Raw genomic sequence first — 14,214 nt, 5'->3', positions numbered from 1 at the left:
AAGGACGCTAGATGGCTCATTCAGAATTTTTGAATGGCTATCCTGCGCGCCCTTGTGGCCACTCTTTTTTTTGCATTATCTAGCCTTGTCTGCCCCCCAGGACCCTGGGAAAAGTGCGATGAACATTAAATTTAACTTGTCAAGCCCATTATGCCTTCCTTCAACTTAACTTACTAGTTCCCTGCACCAAAAGACCAAATTACATTGGACAATATAAAAATCTAGTCTCATGTTGCATAAACATCTGGTTTCACTATATATCAAAAATTTTGGTAACCTAAGGGACAAACAAAGCTAGCAAATGCAAAAAAAAGGGTGGGCATTAGGGCGCGCAGGTGAGCCATCCAAAAGTTTAGCTCACCTGTGCGCCCTAATGGCCACCCTTTTTTTTTTGCATTTGCTAGCTTTGTTTGCCCCTTAGGTTACCAAAAATTATGATATTTGATTTAAATTTAACTCTTCATGCCTAGAAGCACTTAACTTAAAACACACAGATAGTCCGAAAAGCCAAAAGACTATAGAAACAGTAGACACAACTCTAAATCATTTTGTCATTGCAAAGTCATTTGATTACAAAGAGAAGGGTATGCAATATAAAAAAGGACGTGTAACTTCGGCTAATGCTCGAAGTCCCATCGCAATCGGCGTGCAAGCTACATATCTTTTGGTTGTATTGTCACTCTCTTTGCATGTACGGCGCATAAGTTGGTATCTTCAAACACGGAAATGATGTGGGTCTCTGTAGCTTCTTGAATAGCCTCCAGCGCTATTGCTTGCATTCTATACTGATTTCCATAGCTTTGAAGCACCTCCTTCACTGTGCGAGCAAAGGGGACGTGTTGAATTAAAAGCTCCGTAGTCTTCTAGTAGTGCCGGATTTCTGCAAATAGCCTTGCTATTTTCCGACGCCACTGACGTTGTCTTGGGGACACTTGCACATTTGTTGGTTGGCGGCGTTTAGGCTTCTTGAAAAACTTTGATTTGCATCTGTTTACATGCTTTGGGGCTGGATCTGCAACCTCTTCAGAGTCATCCTCTTCCCTTGCCTCCCGATCTTGTGTTGTCCTCCCGATCTTGTGTTGTGGGGAGAGCTCCCTGGCCACGAGGCAATCTCTTCCCCCCAACGGACACCTAGTGTGTGCGCCGTATATCAGCTCGCTGCCATGGTGGCTCTGTTTCTGATTTGGTATCTGTATGGACCACCCGAGCTTTGGATGGTCCTGCTTGAGAATTAGACTCCTGGTGTTTGTTGGGCATGCTCTTCTCGCCAACGCTCGGCGCGTTGCTTCACTATACATCGAGGCGTTTGTTGTTGAGCAAGTGAAGTCTCTTCTACCCTCAATGTCTCCTGGGCCCGACTACCATGCCCACTGCTAGAAGAGTGCATGGAACGACCAAGTGTTGGTGGCCGTTTTCTTGTGCCTTTAAGCCATGCCGGCTTCTCATATCCTTGGACGGTGTTTCTGTTGACAGGCGGAGGCTTTTTTGCGATTTGTTTGGTGCGCGCCATTGGGTATAGTAAGAGCTTACATGTGCTTAAGAAATGAGTGATTAATGGGAGCATGCAATATTTATAAGGGCCCATTTTAAAAGAGCCCTGTTCGCAATAATTTTGAAAAAAAACTACATTTCAAGAAGCCTTCGTGGATTTCACCAAGGTCTTTACCCTTTCTTGGGGTGAAAATAATATCAAGGTAGGATCAAAATGTACGTAAGAATCAGTTCCGTACCGTACGTCCGTACTGTACGATCCGTACGGTGTACTTCAAAGTCTATGATAAGAACACTACCAAAAGAAAGAAGTATAGTGTGTCACCTTCCTCAAGTAACTCGTAAAATCTAAGCATGGCTTGTTGAAGCCTTTTAAGGTCCACAAAAATATTATTCCACATTGTGTAAGGGAAGCCCTTCTTCGAAGGTCTTATGGAGTGTTTCTTACCTTTTTCCTTTGCCTTTGTTGTGCATGAAGCATAAAGCGAAGTTGACATTGTATCCTCAATGTGTAGGTATGTCCCAATGAGGGAGAACACGTCTTCGTTTGTGGCCTTGTTTGCAAGGTTGACCTTGTCCGGAACGGGAAATAGGTTTTCCACAATGCCACGCTCTTTGAGGGCATCCTTTAGAAGTCGAAAAATAGCCTGATAAGCTTTGGTGCTAATCCCTGCCTCATCACAAACTTGTTGCGCGTCATCTTTACTAACCACTAACCGCATAAGGTCCTTGGTGACTACATCCTTACTGTGCTTACCTCCAGGTGATTGTAAAATAGAAATCACATCATGGGTATTGAAACAACTAGTGAGAAGGTTGACTCGATCATCTTGGCTTATTCCACCGCATACCTCTTGGATGAAGTTTCTAGCAACCAATAAGATAAATGTTAGAAAATAGTGTGAAGTAAGAATGTATCATTCAAGTAAAGACCAAATCACCTTGTGGCTGTCACTCGTCGTTTGCGTGCTCCACCCGAATGTGCAAAGGTTTCTTGTAGTACCGCCATCTTGAGCTGAAGAGTTTGACATTCGTGCATCCACATATGCAAAGAAGCACCTGCACCCATACACAGCAGCTTGCAATCGCCTAATAAGCCTGCTTCTCCCCTCCCAAGATATTGAAGAAATGTCGAAAGGCTATTAAAAGATGGATGGAAGCGGCTTATAGAATCGTAAGGGTATAAATAACCGTCTACCCAAATGTCAACATTTGTCTCACCGGCGGCGCGACGTTCCTGTGATGACCTTTGATCACCCTCACATGCGACCTTCGGTGCAAACGCCATGGACAAGCGAATATGCACGCTTTTGGTGTACAAAGTACGTGGTGATAGAAGCAAATGATTTGTGGTGTCCGTAAGCACCATGGCAGCTGTTGCATGAGGAAGCAAAGGATGAAAAGATAGAGGGGAAGGGGGACGAGGCAGAAAGATAGAGGGGAAGGGGGGAGGGAGAGGGAGGAAGATGGAAGGAGAGAAGGGGGGAGAGGGGGGAGGGAGAGATTGGGGAGGAGTAGGAAGGTAGGGGCAGGGAGGGAGAGGAGAGGAAGAGAGGAGTGAGGAAGAGGAGAGAACAAAGTATCTTTTACTTTTTGGGAGAAAAGATTTTGAAAAAATGGACTTTCAAAGCTTGTAAGGAAAAAAAAGGGTCAAAAAATGATTTTTGGATATGTATATATCTTGGGAGAGAGTTTCAAGTCAAAAGTAAGTAAAAATGAGCTTTTTGAAAAAAAGTCAAATTTTAGCTCTTAGTGACCCACGTTTTTGTTGATCTGGCCACACCCCTATACTTCCTTCACTTTCAAAAAGCTAGAGAGAAAGTAACCTCTTAGGTCCACATCCTACATTTGTCTTAAAAAAATGCTTCAAAAGACCTACTCAAAACTACTTTCTTCAATGTACTTGTCCCCTTAACTCTACACATTAGCCTTAATCCCTAAAAATTAGGGCTTACAAGGCCCATGCAAAGTCTATATTTCTCCTAATGATTCAGGTGAAATGGAGTTGCCCTTAGCTCCTCCATCAAAGAAAATCAGGGCTTCTTGATCTTCCATTTTGCCCCAAGCTCGGCAAAGTTCCATACTTTCATCAATCGTGCTTAGTCAGTATCCATGCAATTTGAAACCAGTCCTGCTTTCATCTTGCCTTTTCGTCCACGTTCCTCAGTTACTTTCAAACTCTCTGGCCTTTCTTCATTCTGTTCTTGCTGTGCCTTTTTAGGGCACTTCGCGGAGATGTGCCCATGTTCCCCGCATCCAAAACACTTCCTCTCTTTGATGTAGTTGGCCCTCTCTCGAAGAGTGAGCTGGGGTCGTAAATCCTTATCTTTCTTTTCTTGGGGGCTCTTCTTTTTCTACTTTCATTATTAGAAGTCTGTTCGGTTCTTTGAGTCATGATCTCATCTGTGGGTAAGTCAGGTTGCCAGAATGTATGCCAAAACCCCGTTTCGCATGACCCATTAATTCTTGAATAGAATCTGACTTTTGTTCTAAGCAGTGATCTTGGATCTCTGTAGGAAGTCCGCAGCAAAACCGCTCAATCTGTTCTTTAAACGAGATCTTCTTAGATGAAAAAGCTGGTAGAAAAGAGCTCCAAAATCTCTCGCAATATGCATCCAAAGAATCTCTCTTGGTCATCCGAAGATGATTCCAAGCAATTCGTATATCTCATTCATACTCCCGAGTCAGCCAAGAAGAAATAAAAAGCCTTTTAAATTTCAGCCATTTAATTGGCGCTTTCTTGTTCATTAGAAGGCTGGTGTTGCTAATTGGACTATTTTCTTATTTTTAATGATTAATTTCTTTTAGGATATTTTATTATATGCACTAAGAACTGTTAAAAGATTGTAGCTACAGGAACGGACAACTCTGATGTGTCATTTGATGGGTGACGGTAAACATCGCGAAGGAGTTTCCGTACGTTCGGTGGAAAGGGCCGGGTTACGAGTGCCCCTGATGCGTCACACGATGGGTGACGGGTGCATCAGTTAGGGGGCATCCCGTAGGCTAAAAAGGAAATCCAAACTGAGTAAGAAAATACGCGTAAGAACGCAAGCACAAGAATAAAGATGGGTTCAATGAAGCTTTTTACGAAAAGCAGGAACAATCGCGGGAAGGCAGACGCTTTCCCGCGAGGAGTCTATGTTTGCATTGCATTCGTGCATGTGGTTGCATCCAAGGACGCCTGGGAAGTGTTGTGAAATGCATTGGTTTTAACTTATAAGGTTTTATTGAGTTTTTTGGCAGGTTCAGACCAATTTTAAAATATGTCGGCCGCCCACTTAATAAGTGGGCAGCCACTTAGAAGATAAAGCAACAAAACCAGCCAGCGAATTCTCTCTCCCTATTTCGGGTAGAACAACGCCAAAAGAAGAAAAAAAAAAAGCCGCGATCTCTACGCGAGCAGCTATTCGTGCCGTGGCCAGGGAGCTATAAAAGCACCACATGCCCTCACTCAAAGGAGGTACCAACGTCAGCAAGAGAAGACTCTGCCACAAGAGATCGCGAGACTACGAAGCACAGAAGTCGCTTTTTCCCGCGCAAGAGCGACAGGTATCTATTGTGGATTCGCCATACGAATTGTTGTCGCGTATTTGTGTGGTTTGTTTTGCAGGAATCTCCCGTCTTACGGGAAGGCCCTTCACGAGAAGTACGGCTTCACGCCTAAGTCACTTACGGGAAAGTACGGCTTCACGCCTAAATCCCTTACGGCAAAGCACGGCTTCGCGTCTAAGTCCCTTACGGGAAGGAACGGCCTTGTGCCCAAGCCCTTTAGGGGAAAGCACGACCTTCGGGTCTAAGATTACAGAACGAAGGGGTTTCCTTGGATTCTCGTGCTTGTATAAGAATTCTCCCTGAATAAAAGAATACTCTTTACGGGGGAGGACCAGCCCATCTTCTGGTCCCCAATACTGTGTCGATCTTCTCCCTTCTCTCATGTTTTCAAAGAATTATAATTTTCAGATTTTCTAAGAGCTTGTGTACGCTCCCGTTTTGTGACAGTGGTATCAGAGCTCGGACTCCTCTCTTTCTATGCAAAGAAGGATGATTCCGGGAAGAACGGGAAGAACCATGTCAAGCCAAGGGAGAAGCGTTGAAGAGGAGCTTCAACAAGTGCAAGCTCACTTGCGGAGTTGTAACAAATTTTGTTGTTGCCAGACGTCCAAAAGCTTTTGGGCGGAATGAAGAAAACGAATGGAACTGATGCAGTCAAGCATCCAGAAAACACTGTTGGCTTGAGACCACAGGAGGCAAGAGAAGAACGTGCCGAGGTGCACAAAGGATCTTCGGATCGTAATGAACGGCCTACTCCAAGGAAGGCCAAGAAAAAGCGCTCTCTTTGCTAGACGAGAGCAAGGACATCTCTATCTCATCTCCATCTTACTCTCCTAATTATACTTCTACTTCTCGATCATCTCGTCAGAAGGAGGAAGCCGCTACTACTACTACTCTTCATCAACCTAAAGATAAGCCTCGATTCAAGAAGCATGGTCGCAAGTCTCAACATCGCATGAGAGTCTTCAAATCGGTCGACAAGGACATCAAGTTCGAAACCTACAATGGACGGAGAGACATCTCCAAGGCACTATCCTTCATCATACAGTTTGAAGTCGCCTTTACCAATGGGCACTTCACAGAAAAATCCAAATTACGCCATGTGGGGATGCACCTCAAGGAAACGGCAAGTAATTGGTGGTTAGCCAAGATTCTGGAAGGTTCTCAGGCCAGAACTTGGGAGAGCTTCAAATCTGAATTTTATGAACAATTTCTTCCACCTGACTTCAAGCAAGACATACGGAAGGAATGGGACTGGCTTGCCCAGAAGGAACATGAAAAAGTAACGACCTATGTGGCTGTATTGGTCGGTTCTTCTGAAGGTCACTCCCTTCATGAAGATTGCCGACGAGGAAAAGAAAAGAAAGTTCAAAGCGGGTCTCCAACCGCAGCTTCGAAAGAGTATGAAGGTGTATCCGCATGATACTCTTCAAAGAATGATGGAGTCAGCAATCATTGCTGAGGATTTGCACTCAACTGAGACGCCCAGAAAGATGGAGCATAGCACTTACCGTGCAAGACAAAGAGGGGTCTACGATGACCAAGGGGGCCAAGGAAGAAAACGTCCTCCATCTAGAGACGATGATCATTCTAAGAAGCCAGAGGGCACTGGCAAGCGAACTAAGTATCTTTCTCCTACTCAACTCCAAACTTTCAGAGAGGAAGGAAGATGCTTCTACTGTGGCAAGAAAGGACATATGAAACCGGACTGCCCTCTAAAGCAGCAACGGCAAGAACAAGCTTCTGCGAGGCAAGAAAAAGCAAGGAAGGAACCCGCACTACCAAGCTCGAACTAAATTCCAGATGTTCAAGGAAACACAGAAATGGAGAAAGGGAAGCGTCTTCAATTTATTGAAAAGTACAAAGATTGTTTCACAGAAACACTTCCTGATGAACTCCCTCCGGTACGCCCGGAAGATCACCGCATAGATCTCATACTGAGTAGCTCGCCTCCCAATCAAACCCCTTATCGGGTAAGTCTTGCTCAGCAAGAGGAAATTTTGAAGCAAGTCAACGAGCTTCTAGAGAAAGGGTTAGTACGGCCAAGTGCTTCACCCTACTGCTCTCCAGTTCTACTGGTGCAGAAGAAAGATGGCACGTTTCGAATGTGCATAGACTATAGGTCTTTAAACAAGATCACAATCAAGAATCGCTTTCCGATCCCTCGGATTGATGATATACTTGATAAGTTGCAGGGTGCAAGTGTCTTTAGTCACATAGACTTAAAGAGTGGGTATCATCAGATACGGATCGCCCCTGAGGATGTCCATAAGACTGCTTTCCGCACAACCTTTGGACTATATGAATTTTTGGTAATGCCTTTCGGCTTGACCAATGCTCCTGCGACATTCAATCGCATGATGGACCGCATTTTCAGCCCGTATCGAGCTTTTACGGGAGTATTCTTTGACGACATACTCATCTTCTCTAAGTCAGAGGAGGAACATCGGAAGCACTTGGACTTAGTGTTTCAAGAATTGCGAAAGCATGAGTTGCCTGTGAATGCAAAGAAGAGCGAGTTATTTCTCTCAAAGATACACTATTTCGGCCATATAGTCTCTCATAATCAAGTGAGTATGGATCCTGCCAAGATCAGAGTGGTAGAAGAATGGCCTATTCCCACTACGGTACATGATGTACGTAGTTTCGTGGGATTATGTTCGTATTATCGAAGGTTTGTCCGAGGATTTGCTCAAGTAGCAGTACCCCTTCATGATTTGACAAAGAAGAAGATTCCTTTCAGATGGGGATCGAGACAACAAGGAGCTTTTGATCGGCTCAAGTACTTGCTAAGCCATGGACCTATTTTGATAGTGCCTGACTTAAGGAAACCATTTGAGGTTCACTGCGATGCTTCAGGCGATTGCATCAGAGCAGTGTTGAACCAAGAAGGCCATGCAGTGGCTTATGAAAGCAGACGGCTTAAGGATGCAGAGTTGCATGCATCAATCTACGAAAAGGAACTCACGGCTGTGATTCACGCCTTATCCAACTGGAAGCACTATCACCTCTTTCAATTCTTGCTCTGTAAACATTCTCGAAGTAGGAAATTTCTTGAGTGTCGGTTTGATGGGTGGCTCTGTGGACTTCTGCCACTGGGCGTGCACTTCTTCGAAGAATGTTTGAGTCAAAAAATTTGCAAATTTCGTATCCTTCGCAATGTTGATCATCATCTTTGTTGCATCGTCAACCAATTGTCGACGTTCCATCTCTTCAATCTCTGCCTGAGTAGGCCGAGGTGGGTCGTACTCTTCGTGAGAATCTTCTTCGTGATCTCTTCCTGCATCCCCAGATGCAGAGGAAGTCGATTGTTCTTTGTTGGAAACCTTAAGTGTCGCGAGAAAAGGATCACATTTCCCGGAAGAAGAGAAATCGGCCGCGATTTGATACCACTGTAACAAACTTGGACACTCCAAGTCAAGATTCTACCGCGACACAGCAGAGATTCACTTCAAAACAATTCACAATTCACACTTGATTCGACACTACCCGGTGGAGTTCCGTGCCTAGAGATATTGGCCCCAAAGACTGGCGCCCCTTTCGGTATTTCTTTTTGTATTAATGTCTGATTTCAAAGTACACGAGAGTGGGAGGGTTCTCACTCTCAGACTTTGCGTCCAGATGCTATGAGAAGTGGGGGCCCTGCCCACTTATCTAAAAGTTACAAGGGATGCCCAAAAGCAGAGCCCCAAAGCAATAATTTAAAAGCTTCTAAAAATAAAGCAGTTTATCCTCAAAGCCTTGCTAAAATTAAAGCAATAGGCTCCAAAGCAGTTCAGGGCAAATCTGGGATTTCCGTACGCTGCCACGTCATCAGTTCTCACGCAAAAGCAGGATTTACGTACGGTGCTGCCACGTCAGCACTTTCAGCGTGAATTTCGGAAATCTGCCACGTCAGCCTGCTGCCGCGTTTTCCGGGCCTGTCCAGCCAGTGTGGGTGTATCCGAGTATGCCACGTCACTGGTTTGTGACACTTCTCATCAGTCTAATAGATTTTATTTCTTTTTTGTAAGAAAAAGATCCTTCCATTAGTTAAGAAACCTGCCCAATGGGCTACAGAGTGCCCCTACTAGAGAGGACTACATCAAAATGTGGGGAGACTCTCCCGATGAAAAAACAAGATATGTATAATGATAGCTAAATCAAGATATGGGAGGAGGAAACAACCACACTGGTGGGTGGTACTGCCATCTACGCGCCCCATGAGCTATGCTGCAGAAGGGCCCTAGTCACCAAAGTCGCAAAAAGGCCTCGCGGTGCTCCCGCATGTTGTCGGATCTACTCTGAAGCCTCTCAAATTGTTCCCGGAGTGTATGGATCAGCTCCAGCCAAATGTCACGTACAGTCTCCGTCGGTGGGACACATCGAGCCTTGAAAATGCGGAAGCATCGGGCTCTCCAGATGAACCAAAGTGTCAAGCTGCACATGAGCTCCCGACAACTCTCTCTATCTCTGCTCCACTCCTAAGGTACAAGCTCGCGGTGGCTAAGCTGGCCCTCCTGAATCACAATCCTCCTATTGACTGAAGCCATCTCAAAACAAAGAGTTGGGGCCGTGAGGGTGAACCAAGCTGCAGCACCCCAAGTGTTCTTGCTAGCTGTCGAAGGTGCAAGCATGATTTCGAAGAATCCGGGACTGCCCCATTGTGCCATGGGGTAGTCCCACAGACAAAGGCGATGTCTCAAGTGTATGGTCACATGCGGTACATATGGCAGAGTGACCACTGTGCACCAACCAACTCCAAATTGCAGTAGCTCAATGGGCAACTAACCACTAGAATATAGTGACTCTCCTTGGTTGTCTGTTGTCCCACAGGCGCCCCCAAACATATGCCAAGAACTCAGTCGTGAGACCCTTCTCCTGCCAATGGTCCGCTGCAGTAGGACGAGTGTCTATCCGCGCTGTCAGTATGTGACATCCAAGCCGTGCTGTGTACTCAAAAAAGGGAGTCCCAGGGTGATCCGCGGGAGTAAAAGGATCCCACCAAAACCACTTCCCTGGGTCCCACTACACTCGCACCAGGGGGCGGCTCTCCCAAGCCCATAACAACTAGTGTCCTAATCAAGAGCTGACGGGTCTGGGTCTATCACACAAGTCCTTCCACTAATGCCCACAACTCGGATCCACTAAAAGCAGCAACAGTGACTCTGTGGAGGCGGGCCTCTCTCTGAACCTCAAAGAACATGCAAAGCCCTGCATCTGAGCAAGCCCTAGCTGAAATGAGCACTCCAATTGAGTGAAAGCCCCCATCCAGCAGGGAGCCTCCGGCTCAAAAGGGGCGTGTCACTCTGGTGGTATAGCCTCTACAATTTCCTGACACGTGCTCAGCCCTCCCCTCGTGTCTCGCAACTGAAAGCTCTGAACCTCCTCAGGAAGTGCTGTAAACTGCAGCGAGTCCCCAAGAGTGGGGTTTGGACCCTCTGCCATGGGACCCCAAGAGACATGAGGTCAGCTATGGAAGCAATTTTTTGTAGACCTCACATTGTTCCTGAACATTGCTTCTCCTAAGATTTGGGTGCACTTTTGCGAGTTTTCTTTTCCAATGACACTTTTGCAGAAAGTCATGACAAGATAGTGTCTTGACGCTTTAGAATCTATGGCCAACTGCACTCTTCAAGATGGAGATCTTCTCAGGAATGAGAAATTTGTATCACAAAGCAGCTCTGAAATCAAAATTTCCTGTTCTAGACATCAAGCAGTACAACATGCTATCAAAGCCCTTAAAGAGTCATTCTTTGATCAAGTATTACAGATACATCTAGGGCAAAAACGGAATCTGGACTTTTACAAATAGATTAGTAAGCATCATTCATTCAAAGCTGATAGGAGAGCACGATGCTTAATGGAGCATACATGCACAACTCCATGGGATGGAGGATTGCTTCAGATGATTTTAGTCGGATGCAACTCCCAATGCTATTATCACATTCAACAAGTAGACTCTCTAACAATACTCTACCTTAGCTGCTTCTTGAAAAAGATAGCCTACATAGCAGATGATCAAGGTGCATTCTGTTCATGTTAATGGCAAAAGCCATCACATCATATAATGCCTCGAGCATCGATGCCAAATCTAAACTTCCCAAAACTTAAACACAGCCAACACATCAGCAGTCATTCTTGCTACAAACATACTAGAAGATAGATAGAGGAAACCTACAGCACTTGTTAACCATATCGACAACAACTCACTTTGTAAGGAGCCATTCTTTCTTTTGCCCACGATTGAAGTTGAGATAAAGTCAAGGGGGGATCAACGTTGCCACCCACTTTTGCTTCGTCAGTCAAGACTGCAACAACACAAATCACTTCTCCGTAGTACACATCTGGAAGACCCAAGACTGCACATTCTGCGATTAATGGATGCTGCACCAAGAAAATACAAATCTCTTAAAAGGATGATATGACTTTCACAACAGCTGCACAACTGCTAAAGACACGCTGTCTTACCTCCAATAACACGGCTTCTATTTCTAGCGCCGATAGCTTGAAACCACCAACCTTCATGATATCAACGCTACTTCCTGTACAACTTAAGGTTGGATATGAACAGCTTAAAAAGGCATCAAACGCACACAAAAAAGTGACCCAGCCTAAGGCATGCATGATGTCTGAACAATAAGCATAATCCTACTTTTGCTCAGAGGAACAGGGACATAAACAGTAATTCAAACTAAGTGCATAACCAGCCATGCAATATCACAAAGTTCTGAAAAAACAACTTAAAAGTTAATCATATGCTTCAAAAGCTTACTGTGTGCTCCATGACTGGGTGCATTCATGAACCTGTGCTCCTGCAAATGCAAACATCTATGTGTCTGCATGTCATACAAATCTGCTACTTGTGATTCTGACAGGTTATTCTAGACCATGCAACACCCAACAATCCAGTAACAACATATCCAATTGCAATAAAGAAAATTTAATTTGGTGATAACAGTAAGCAAATAAACACAGATAATGGAAGTAGACAGATTTCTGTCTATCAGTTAAAACGTCAAACAAATGGACACAATGGCATCTGCAAATAAAGGCAATGCACAAGAACAATATGCGTGTGTAAGGTAATCAAGATACTCATTTCATATGTGCGGCACTTCCTAGATGTACCAAAATTATAAATTACTATTACATGCACACATGATAAACTACTATTACATGCAGGCACTTTTTTGTACGACCATAAGTGCAATAATATTGGGTCACATTAATCTTTCTAATTACTTGATGTCAAGCACAAAGCTAATGAAAATACACGAGCTATACAGCATGCTTGCTATAACACAAGTTCATTAAGATCATTATACAATTCCCACTGATAATTTTCATGGAACAAAAAATATCAGAATTAAGTGTGACATACTCCCTAAGATCGTATAGTAACCATTACAGTCCGCTGTGGCCGAATCCCCTGTTTTAAAATACCCATCCTCCAAAAAGGATTCTTTTGTTACCTGCACAGGAACACCAATAAGGTTCAGTGAATTGAATATAGAAAGGAGTCTTAGTACAAATTGACAGCATTAGAATCGACGAGTTTGCAGCATCACACAAGAGCATTCCACTTTGATAACAAAATATAAAAAAACTTGTACCCAATTAGAGGAAAGAGCTGTCAATATTTTAAAATGAAAGGAATAAATGGTAAAACCAGTACGTTTTAGTGCTTCCTACTCTATCTTAAGGGATACAACTAGTACGCAAGTGTCGATTATCCATCGCAGTGACCTACATAAGACCTTGCCTTTTTAATGCTCACTTAGATTTTATGGGTCCCTTTAAACCAAGGGCAACGAGAACTAGCAGATACATTTTGATATGCCACAAAGTGGGTAGAAGCAGTTGCTCTTAGAGACAACAAGGCAACCAGTGCAGCTAGATTCCTTTACAAGAAAATCATGACTAGGTTCAGATGTCCTATAGGACTAGTTTCAGATCAGGGAACGCACTTTCTTACTTCAGTGATTGAGGAATTAACTGCTACTCATATGATCGTTCACAAGTATCAACACAACACCATCCTCACGAAAACAAACAGGCTGAGAGTTCAAACAAGGTTTTGGTGGGCATATTAGAGAAGATTGTTTCTGAAAATAGAGGATTTAGGGGTGCATTCAGGCAGTAACCCTCTTGCCATCCCCAAACAAGTGGGTCAGTCTTACAATCATGCAGAAGAATTCTGATTGACTGCATTCGCAAAAGTGTATACAAAAAACATTTAAGGTGAGACACATTCTACACAGGAAATTTTTCACTCAGACAATAGGAGACCCAGTTTAGCCCTGCACTCCTTAGAAATGTGTTCAGGCTTCCACTATATTATCACGTTCAGTGTTACCCCTACTTTTTGTGATGCTTTTTGTATGCCACAGGGAGTGAGGTGTGAAGTGACTCAGCAATTTGCAACTCCCACAAATACTAACCAGTATCTTCACTACTACTAAGCAAAAGAATATCAGAAAAGAACAAAAGGTAGACCTCTGGCTGCCGCCAGTACTCTTGGAAAAGGGAAGGACTTTTTACACACAACTCGCCAGTACCAGGAACAGCAGGATCATCATCGACAATCTTCACCTGGTAAACACATAGTAAGCTTTAGCCAAAACTTGTACTGAATTGTACATGTAGGCATGTCAAAACACCAGCCAATTTCTGACCTCCACACCAGGTAAAGGTTTGCCCACTGTACCAGCTTTTCTCTGACCATGATAGGGATTTGACAAGGCCATTACAAACTATTCAATTGAAACAATGAGAATTGTCATTACATAAGAGATTTTGCAAAGAAATGTGATTTCTCGAATTAAGTGTCACAAAAACTGCATAATGAAACAATCCAAAAGTTGTGGATGATTCTTATAGTATCCCTCTTAAAATTTACCTCAGTCATTCCATATCTTTCTAGTAGCCGATGGGAAGTCAATGCCTCCCATTCAGTCATAACAGGTTGCGGAAGGGCTGATGAGCCACACATCTGCATTCAGTTTATATATGAAGTTCCAGCTCAGTATAGCATGTGTTTGTACATGCTTGACAACAAGATTAGTGAAAATACATCAAAATTGAATCGAGGCTCAAAACAAGAAAACTAAAGTCTTTGTAGTCTTCATTTCCTGCAAAGATGTATGAACGACTCAAGCAGGCCTCGAGTTCAAGAGTGCTTGGATC

The 14,214-nt window shown here is 43.9% G+C and overlaps 2 protein-coding genes across 6 annotated transcripts in view; both read right to left on the bottom strand.

Moving 5' to 3' along the window:
- AAE13 (AMP-dependent synthetase and ligase family protein) overlaps nucleotides 1-14,214 on the bottom strand; it is a 67,396-nt gene that overhangs the window by 17,872 nt on the left and 35,310 nt on the right. For 3 of the 4 annotated variants that reach the window (XM_086523412.1, XM_086523411.1, XM_086523410.1), the window contains 6 exons: nucleotides 13,928-14,020; nucleotides 13,704-13,781; nucleotides 13,525-13,620; nucleotides 12,410-12,500; nucleotides 11,497-11,570; nucleotides 11,239-11,412 (listed from right to left, as the gene is read on the bottom strand). In XM_086523412.1, coding sequence (XP_086379538.1) covers nucleotides 11,239-11,412; nucleotides 11,497-11,570; nucleotides 12,410-12,500; nucleotides 13,525-13,620; nucleotides 13,704-13,781; nucleotides 13,928-14,020 — 606 coding nt within the window. The other variant, XM_086523413.1, reaches the window with a different exon arrangement.
- LOC147447690 (uncharacterized) lies at nucleotides 507-2,945 on the bottom strand. Of its 2 annotated transcripts, XM_086523415.1 has the most exons (3): nucleotides 2,433-2,945; nucleotides 2,249-2,358; nucleotides 507-2,161 (listed from the first exon to the last, which is right to left on the bottom strand). In XM_086523415.1, exons 1-3 carry the CDS (start codon nucleotides 2,858-2,860, stop codon nucleotides 1,773-1,775), a joined length of 927 nt encoding a protein of 308 aa, XP_086379541.1. In that variant the 5' UTR covers nucleotides 2,861-2,945; the 3' UTR covers nucleotides 507-1,772. The 2 variants fall into 2 exon arrangements, with proteins under 2 accessions (XP_086379541.1, XP_086379540.1); XM_086523414.1 differs by having other exon boundaries at nucleotides 507-2,358.

The sequence above is a fragment of the Adiantum capillus-veneris genome, chromosome 11 (assembly GCF_014529385.1).
Source record: "Adiantum capillus-veneris isolate H3 chromosome 11, ASM1452938v2, whole genome shotgun sequence".
Lineage (NCBI taxonomy): Eukaryota > Viridiplantae > Streptophyta > Polypodiopsida > Polypodiales > Pteridaceae > Adiantum > Adiantum capillus-veneris.
The sequence above is the reverse complement of the archived record's forward strand: the minus strand, read 5'-3'. Positions and strand labels throughout refer to the sequence as shown.

Coding starts and splice junctions, on each gene's coding strand:
- LOC147447690 (XM_086523414.1), bottom strand. CDS start 2,860: ATGGTGCTTACGGACACCACAAATCATTTGCTTCTATCACCACGTACT. Junction 2,359..2,432: donor CGACGAGTGACAGCCACAAG/GTGATTTGGTCT, acceptor ATTGGTTGCTAG/AAACTTCATCCAAGAGGTAT.